General features: G+C 43.0%; 1 protein-coding gene across 3 annotated transcripts; it reads left to right on the plus strand.

Annotated features, from left to right (window-relative positions):
• The first annotated feature begins 568 nt into the window (after positions 1-568).
• LOC311048000 (uncharacterized protein) lies at positions 569-8567 on the plus strand. Of its 3 annotated transcripts, XM_084060977.1 has the most exons (10): positions 569-771; positions 2337-2786; positions 2850-4149; positions 4849-5187; positions 5896-5989; positions 6085-6265; positions 7230-7313; positions 7478-7548; positions 7650-7785; positions 8427-8567. In XM_084060977.1, the coding sequence occupies exons 1-10, from the start codon at positions 691-693 to the stop codon at positions 8445-8447; spliced, it is 2757 nt and encodes a 918-aa protein (XP_083917103.1). In that variant the 5' UTR covers positions 569-690; the 3' UTR covers positions 8448-8567. The 3 variants fall into 3 exon arrangements, with proteins under 3 accessions (XP_083917103.1, XP_083917102.1, XP_083917104.1); XM_084060976.1 differs by having other exon boundaries at positions 2337-4149; XM_084060978.1 differs by having other exon boundaries at positions 2337-3531.
• The last annotated feature ends 913 nt before the right edge of the window (positions 8568-9480 follow it).

The raw sequence follows: 9480 nt of genomic DNA on the forward strand, positions 1-9480 counted from the left end.
GGATGAACTTCAACCAGGTGTTTGCGCGTTCTCCATTTACGGCCGTACATCTACATTAACGTCCAGATGTCAAATGTAAAGTGCTTACTCCATGGCCACGGATGTTACAATTCTGTCCGGATTCACAGAAGTACCCGTATCTTCCGTATTGTTCACTAAAAGGATTTTGATACGATTGGTGGCCATTTTCTCATAGAGTTATAATCTATCAGAGTGCAGTACCTCCCAATCGGTAGGTCACGTAGTTGAGGAAATGCGAAGAAAATGGCCACCAATTAGATTAAAATCCGTTTTCTTGAACAATACGGAAGATACGGGTACTTTTGAGGTCCCGAACAGAATTATAACATCTGTGGTCATGGGCTAAGTACTTTATATTTGAAATTTGAATGTTTATGTAGCTGTATGGGCCGTAAATGGAGAAAGTGCAAACATCAGGTTGAAGTTCATCCATGACAGTCATGTTTCAGGGCTAGTTCAGTACCCCCTTTCTCTTACCCAATGAAGGTGGTTGTTATTGGGTTTTTTCAGGAGTGGGAAGGGCACTTTCTGCATGCATGCACTTGTGTTTGGAGACTGGCGTGTTACTTTGCTCGGTTGTGGACGTTAGTGTGTAAAAACACATCGACATAAGGAAAAAGTATAATATATATTTGCACACATACATTAGTAGGGTATTTGGGGGTTGAAATGGGGGGGAACAGCCCAAGCCACATGTCTTATGAAGACGATGGTGAAGGCGGCGGAGTTACTTTTGTGAAGGGCATTAAGGTGAGTGCGCTGTGAGAAACTTGGATTGTAATAATATTATAATTCATACACATCCTAATGGCTGCACAATAGGCTGATCTATTCGTTTATTATTGCACTATTATTACTGTGTTTTTTGATGCATTTGTGCCTGCTGAAGAACAGCACAAGCAAATGGTATGTGTGGTATGTTATGTATGGCAAATCTTAAAAAGCCAAGTCCAGGGTTTTTGATTGATTGATTGAATTATTTATTAACAGTTTGTAAATAATACAGTGGTATGATTTTACAATGATTGCTAAAAGGATAACACAAAAAGCCATATGGGCTTGTTTCTATTGTGGTTCGGTGTATTCAATTCATCGAGACAATGTTAAAGACATACAATTATAAATACAATAATAGACAAGACAGGGTGTCTGGCCAATCTCTTTTTAAATGTGTCAGTTTTTTAAAGAGGCCAGTGGCATAACGTGAAGCACTGTCACTCAGTACTATACTACATGGGAGGCTCTCTTAAGTTTAAGCTAAATATAGAGAGCAAAGTGCATGTGGGCAGAGGATGGCCTTTGTTAACCTGTGTCACAGGTTAACAAGTTTGCATTCTATCTACATGTGTGTCGCAGACACACATGTAGAATGAGTGCAAACGTGTTATGTGAAAACACATTATAGCAATCATTGCAATAGAATGTTCTCATGTATGAGTTATTTCTCCTGAATAGATGAAATTGGAATCCTCCTGACCTGAAATTTATATTTTCTGTTTACTAAAGAGTTGTGGGGAGGCTCCAAGGGGGCGGGGCCTCCACATCTCTCCAGCTATTTAGTAAACAGAAAATACATTTTCAGGTCAGTATACCAATTTCATGCAATCAGGAGAGAGACCTCAGATAGAATAAGGATAAACATGTGAAAATGGAAGCCAGGGATGAAACAAATATATGAGCAGACCAAGATGGATCTGGAACACGAGCTGATAAATGATCTTTGACATTTTTTAACCCACCTGAAATTTTATTTTCAGGTGGGTTTGCCAAAAGGCTGGAGAGATGGGGAGACCCTAGCTAGCCCGTCCGTGATCTTGGTCACGTATCATTAAGTTCCGGCTGAGGGGGTGGAACGTTCCTTATTGTGGAAACGCACCTCTATGTTAAAGGAGCATGCGCTTTCCTAATCAGGAACGCAACAAACACTGCTAATTGGACTCAAGTGGGCACAAAATAAATAAGTAATACATTAAAAAGGAAAAAGGTTGTTTCAACCATCAATGTTTTTTTTTCAGACCATCTACTACAGACATCTGTAGGATGCTGGGGCTACCTTTACATTATTGATAAGATAATTATTTGACAGTTTCGCCAGTCACCCCCTTAGCCAGGTCTCAACGATACCTGATCGAGTCCCGGAGTTACAGCAGAGGTGGAGGTCACAGATGAGGCGAGGGAGACCCCTCAATGATTACTATCAGAGAACATGGAGCTTTAACTTTTACCAGAAAAGATCACTTACAGCACCTTTAATGCTTTGAATAAATATGCCCTGTTTTCCAGGTAACTGATCTAAACACTTTTGATTTTCACAGCTATCAGACAGAGTTGTCAACCGCATGAAACAGGCTTCAGCTGGTGGGAAACCTCAACCATCTGGATCTTGTCCTGTATTTTCATCTGAATCAGAATCACCCATAATTACTGCCCCCGAACACTCACTGCCACTTCTGGAACACCCTCCTGCTTCCTTCACCCCACCTTCCCCTTCAGTAGAACCTTCCTCTACACCTGTACCTTCTCAACCTGTAAAACTTGCTCCCCCTCCTCCTGTTAAGTTTCATTCCCCGCCACCTTCTTCGGAGGAATCCACAGTTCTCCCCCCACCTGTCACAGCCACACCCCCTCCTTCATCTGTTGAGCCTGAAGCTCCGTCCAAACCTCAAGTTGAAACCATTGTTCCACTTCTGGACTTTGTCTATCTAGCTCCATCTGTGCCTGTTAAACAAGATGTGCCTGTGGAGCCCACTGCTCCTCCCCCTGTGGAGGAGCTGCCTTCTCTGGCTCAGCCACCCACACCTGTTCAACCAATACTACAACCCCATGTAGAGCCAGAAGCCCTGTCTGTTGTTCCCCCAATGGCAGAACCTGAAGCTCTCCCCCTGGCTGCTAAGCCAGTAGTCCTCCCCTCTTCTCCAGCACCAGAGCCTGAAGTTCTACCCACTGTGGTTGAGCCTGTGGTCCTCTCCCCAGTCACTGAGCCGGCTATTGAACCAATTATCTTTGGTAGTCCCTCAACAGTAGAGCCTGTAGTTACTTCAGCACCTGTGGAGCCCATTGTGTTGCCCCCACCTGCTGAGTCAATAGTCCTGGCCCCTCCTCCACCTTCAGAGCCTGAAGTTGTACCCACAGTGGTTGAGCCTATTGTCCTCTCCCCAGCCACTGAGTCTGCTATTGAAGCAATTATCTTTGGTAGTCCCTCAACAAAGGAGCCTGTAGTTATATCAGCACCCGTTGAACCCATTGTGTTGCCCCCACCTGCTGAGTCAATAGTCCTGGCTCCTCCTCCACCTTCAGAACCTGAATTGTTGCCCACTTCTCCAGAGCCTGTAGTTTTAGCTACACCTGTAGATCCAATAGTTCCAGCCATTCCTGCTGAAATGAATCAAGCTGCTCCCACTGAACCTGCTGTCACTGCTCCCTTGGTTGAATCTGCTGAAATGGTAGCACCAGTTGAAGCTATAATCCTTCCAACCCCTTCACCTGTGCAAACTGGTCTATCTACCCCTGGTGAGTCTGTTACACTTCCCATCACCTCTCCTCCTGAGCTTGGAGGAGGCAAAGTACCTCAAATTACTCCAGTTGAGTTAGCTACCATTGAACCTGTAGTTCTACCTACATCAGTTGACACTATTACTGCTAAGTCTGTAGCTCTATCTACACCAGTCGAGACTGTTTCTGCTAAGCCTGTAGCTCTACCTACTCCAGTCGAGACTATTTCTACTAAGCCTGTAGCTCTATCTACACCAGTCGAGACTATTTCTGCTGAGCCTGTAGCTCTACCAACTCCAGTCGAGACTATTTCTGCTGAGCCTGTAGCTCTACCAACTCCAGTCGAGACTATGTCTACTAAGCCTGTAGCTCTACCTACACCAGTCGAGACTGTTTCTGCTGAGCCTGTAGCTCTACCAACTCCAGCCGAGACTATGTCTACTAAGCCTGTAGCTCTACCTACACCAGTTGAGACTGTTTCAGCTAAGCATGTAGCTCTACCTACACCAGTTGAGACTGTTTCAGCTAAGCCTGTAGCTCTACCTACACCAGTCGAGACTGTTTCAGCTAAGCCTGTAGCTCTACCTACTCCAGTCGAGACAATTTCTGCTGAGCCAGTCGCTCTACCTTCTCCAGGTGAGACTATTTCTGCTGAGTCTATGGCTCTTGATACACCAGCTGAGAGTATTTCTGTTAAGACAGTAGCTCTGCCTAGTCCAGTTGAGACTCTTTCTGTTGAGCCAGTAGTTCTACCTATAGTTGAGACAATTTCTACTGAGCCGGTTGCTCTACCTTCTCCAGTTGAGACCATTTCTGCTGAGCTAGTGGCTTTAATTAAGACTATTTCTGCTGAGCCTGTGGCTCCAGCTACTCCAGCTGAGAGTATTTCTGTTGAGGCAGTAGCTTTACCTACTCCAGTTGAGACTATTTCCTTTGAGGCAGGAGCTTTACCTACTCCAATTGAGACTATTTCAGTTGAGCCATTAGCTTTATCTACGCCAGTTGAGACCATTTCTGTTGAGACAGTAGCACCTACACCAGTTGAGACTATTTCTATTGAGTCAGTAGCACCTACACCAGTGGAGACTATTTCTGCTGAGCCAGTAGCACCTACACCAGTTGAGACCATTTCTGTTGAGTCAATAGCACCTACACCAGTGGAGACTATTTCTGCTGAGCCAGTAGCACCTACACCAGTTGAGACTATTTCTGTTGAGCCTGTAGCTGTACCTATTTCAGTTGAGAGTACTCCAGTTGAGCTTACTATTCCATTTCACTCCATAGATCCATTTTGTCCTGCTGAATCATTTTCCTGCCCCTCTCCTCCACTCACAGAGCCTGCGGCTGTGTCTGTTGCACCTTCACCTCCACCCGATGCACTTCCTGTTCTTCCACCTCCTGTAGAGCATGTATCATCATCACCATCACCTCCCCTTGCTTCCACATCTGCCCGAGACCACATTTCTGATGAGCCCATTGTGCTGCCTCCTCCACCCTGTCACTCCATGGAAGTGGCCATTCTATCCACATATCCACCTATTACTGAGCCCTCTGAGGAGCCAATATTCACCCCTCCAAAATCGCCAGCTGTGGAGCCTATTGTGGTCCTCCCTCCCCCTGTCTTTGATGAAGAAGTTCCTGTCATCATGGCCCCACCACCCCCACCTGCACCAGGTAAGAACATTTTCACTCATTTCCAAGATATGCATAGTAACAGTAAGTTGAATATTCAGGCTAGCCTTGCACCAAGAACTGACAGATTGATGTGACACAACAAAATCATGCAGAATGCATTAACCACCGCCAAAAATAGCCGTTCTAAAATCTCACGTCGCGTTGTGACGTGTTTTGAGCTTGTAGATCGGCTATTTTCAATGAATGTTGGCCTATTATGACTTGCTCAGAATAGGGAAGCTAGAGTTCATGTGATTAACCCATTCAATCCAGGAATGCATCTACAAATGTCTTCTAAATCCTAACAGGTTTCTGAAAAACGTATGTTGCTATATCAGTGGTGCTCAAACTTGTTCATGTCAACGACCCCCAAAATTATATGTATTCGGCCGCGGACCCCCATCTCAAAATATTTAGTTCCAGGGACCCCCAGAAGCAAAGATTTGAGTTACAAATGTTCGCTTTAAAAATGTTTAAATTCAAAGATTTGCGCAAATATTCACAATTTTTCTAAATAATTCAGATCTACAACTATGAGCTTGTATATCTGCTATTTTTCAATAGCCAAAGTATAAAATAACGGTTATAGCTCAATCTAAAATGACACAGATGCGTTCCTGGATAGAATGGGTTAAGAGCAATGAGAAGTTTGTTAGACTTTAACACAAAAAGATCTTCATTGACGTGACGTGCCATCTTCTGCTGAAGTGGATGAAGCCACGTTGAGGGGGAAGATCCAAGAGGAGCTGCAGAAAGGTCTGGAGCTGGAGATCAGCCAGAGGAAGAAGGAGCTTATGAAACAGTAAGCATCTTATTATTCGAATTAGAAGGACAACATGTCAGTCATATCTGTATGTGAGTACATCTCTGGGTCTTTGTTTGCCTCTGTGTGTGAAGGGTAGAAGAGGTGCAGGCCCTGGCCAGAGCTCAGGCCAAAGCAGAAGCCAAGGTCCTGGTGGAAGAGCTGGTGAAGAAGACGCTGGCTGAAGAGAAGGCAGTATACATTGAGAATCTGAAAGAGTCCCTCATGACAGAGCGCATGAAGACAGAGGACGAGAGACTCATGGCCCAGCTATATGTAAGAACAACAAGCATGGCCCATGATGTGTGTCGTCAATGATGGTGGTTAGGAGGACATGTTATTAATCAATATAACAGTATTATGCTTAGTTACTGTTAGTAATAACTAAAATAATGAATTTATCATTAAAATATGTATTGCTGTATTTTTATATTACTTAAGAGTTCTACTCTTGTCTGGTATGTCCAAACAATACCTTGGACCATTGTAGAGTGGCATTGTTCATGTTGGCTGCATAGCTAATTACTAATTACCAGAGTGGCAAAACACTGTTACTAATTTTCACATTCAGTTTGTTTTGGTATACTGTGTGTTCACGTATGCTTGAATTTTCTGATTTTGTTTCTTGCATGTTAAATCGGCTTGAGTTTCTTCTTTGAGTTTGGCTCAAAGAAGAAACTAGGTTTGACTGTTGTCAGGGTCAGTGTTACTTCTAATCAGCTTGACTTCTCAACACAGCTTACTGGACTGACCAGATATTGGTCAGTTAAGGGCTGCTTTCTGATTGTGTAGCTGAGCACACAAGTGTCCCACCATCAGTGCTTGCACTTTTTCTGACAGAATTATATGGTGTTTGGTGGTTTAGAATTTCTCACAATCAAACTTTAAACACAAAATTCTCTCCATTTCTTACTGCACCTCCTCTGTCTTGTCTTCTGGCCTTGTTTCAGTGGTTGGAGCTGAAGGTAAGATAGGAGACAACTCCTAGATGCATGGCTTTCTCTTTCACTTTGGTTCACCTTTCCAGGCAATTACACGGTACACTAAAAAATAACACCGCCGTTATCTCATCTTGTCAGTCATTACTATGGGTTGTTAGAGCTACATTATGCCGATGTCATCATCAGCGTAGCATAGCTGTCATTTTCCTGACAGCTATGGGGATCAATAAAGGCATATCTGTCTCATGTTCACTTTTACAGATGTAGTTAACAGTGTGGTGTTGTATGTCCCCCTTCAGGCCCATAAACTGGATGAGAAAGAGAAAGAATTGGAAAAACAGGATGCTTTCTTTAAGGAACATGTGGCAAATCTTGAAGCAAAGGTGAGCAACATTTGGATTGTGTTCCCTATCCCAGTTTCGTCATGCTGTATATTGACTGTACAAATCACTTGTCTGTACAGTATATTCCTTTAATCACTTGAACCATCAGACTTGGGTATTCTATTAGGTTTGCTATTGATATTCTGATATTTTGTTCGACACAGAGTGCTCAGTTTTACAAAGTTACAGCTGAGAGCTTCCAGAAGGGCAAAGAGGATGCGCATGGCCGTTTTGCGTGAGTTTGAATGCCATTCCCAACCTACGCTGTTCAAAATAGTCTGATTGCACGGTATGCTCCAGCATTAACACCATTATGTTTAATGTTTCTCCTCCCAGGCGTGTCAATATCACTCCAGTATGTGGTGACCTGCAGAGTCAGATCTTGAAATGCTTTAAGGAGAATGCAGGCCACACCCTGTCCTGCTCCGGGATTGCCTCTGCCTACATGCAGTGTGTGGACAAAGCCAAAAAAGTAAGGCTAAATACCATGTATGCCAAATATAGGGGTTATGTCCACAGAAAGTGTTTTAAGAGTGTAGAAGCGTTTGGATAAATTATCATTTATTGATACCCGCAACGTTCAAACCTGTCAACCGTTGCTGTGCTCGAATGTCTCATCATCTGCGTTATTAGCACAAATAACCTCGCTGAAACTGGTAATGCTGGTAAATATGGACTTGTCATAGTTGTGTTAACTATTCAACGTCAGGTCGTAAATAACCAGGTTGTCAGACACTGCCAGAAGGATCAAACGTGACATTGATGAGCGGCACTCCTCCAAAAGTTGGAATTATTTTCTGATTGAAGTGCCCAGAGCGCTCCACCAAAAAATGCTGGACTCCCAGAGTGCTGAAACACGAGGCTCTGCGCTGGGAAGAGGAGCGCTCCAGGACGTCTTTACCATTGAAAATGCATGGCAGAAAGATGCTAGCAGCTCAAATAACGCTTTCTGTGGACCGAGCCCCTTATACTCAGCACCAGTGTCGCGCACCGAAAATAGCACATCTATTTTAAATCAGGCATGATGCCGCATTATACTTTCTGTACTATTTACTACAATACTTATACTGTTTGTTAACATATTTTACATATCTTGCCCTTTCCTCCTCCCAGAAGACGAGCACTGGAGGCTAATATGATAATCTGTGGAGAACTGCCTTATACCTCGCTGATGGCATTACTGCAGTACAACACCAAAGGAAAGGAGACAGGCGGCATTCACCAAACACACTTAAAAATTAACTAACAGTCCAATCCAGAGACAAAGCCCACAAGTACCAGAGAGGAAAATGCAACAGCATCTACCTCATACTTTTTCAGAGGTCTTGAGGACCGGCATTAGATGTAAACCTGATATATGCTTCAGGGTCATCTCACTCACTTGCCAAATGACATTTTGTCAATGAACCGTATAGCATAATTTATACTCCATCACATGACGGTGTCGCTTGCCAGAAAGAACTGAATCTTCTAGCTAATTACAGTTCTGTTTGGCAAGCGACAATGTCATGCTACAGGGTACAAAATAGGATTAACTTGGGCCTTATAGTTTGATATAGTTACCATGTTTTGTTCTTGGGACTGGTTTGTAATAGACAAATGATACTACGCTACAGCTACAATAACAGATTGATCATTCCTTTTGCTCACGTGCATCTGTTTTCTGTTTTCCAACAAGGCAAAACAAGACATTTACCGATAACATGTTTTATTTCCATGTTCATTTTTACAACTGTAGGATTTCAGCTGGGGTAATAGCGTGACACACATTTGTATGCACTGAGATGTGTTGTTAATAGATTGATATGCACCATTGCCTTAACACTAACATATCTGACAAATCAGAAAAAAAGAAAATAAATCCACTGCATAAAGAATTGTGGACTTTGAAACGTGTGCATAATGGTAGTGTATTCTGAATAAGTAAATTGAGGCACTTTTTTCAAACCCTGATGGAAGTTTAAAAAAAAAGAATAAAAATGATGTTCTCAATAAATGTTGAAAAAACATGACATTTCACTGCTTTGTGGATGCTGCCCTCTTGTGGATTTTGAGCAAATGATGGAATTAACAATGTATTGGGTTGTTTGTGTCATAAAACAATTATGTATGGTTGACCAATATAAAAGTGTGTAGCCTGGTAAACCAACTTTGTTTATCATTGCTA

The sequence above is a fragment of the Gymnoscopelus microlampas genome (genome assembly GCF_963454915.1).
Source record: "Gymnoscopelus microlampas genome assembly, chromosome: 6".
NCBI classification, from domain to species: domain Eukaryota; kingdom Metazoa; phylum Chordata; class Actinopteri; order Myctophiformes; family Myctophidae; genus Gymnoscopelus; species Gymnoscopelus microlampas.

Excerpts from the sequence above, each read along its gene's own strand:
- LOC311048000 (XM_084060976.1), top strand. The coding sequence starts at position 691 with ATGGGGGGGAACAGCCCAAGCCACATGTCTTATGAAGACGATGGTGAA. Across the intron at positions 772-2,336 it reads CTTTTGTGAAGGGCATTAAG|CTATCAGACAGAGTTGTCAA; the intron begins GTGAGTGCGCTG and ends TGATTTTCACAG. Across the intron at positions 7,786-8,426 it reads GTGTGGACAAAGCCAAAAAA|AAGACGAGCACTGGAGGCTA; the intron begins GTAAGGCTAAAT and ends TCCTCCTCCCAG.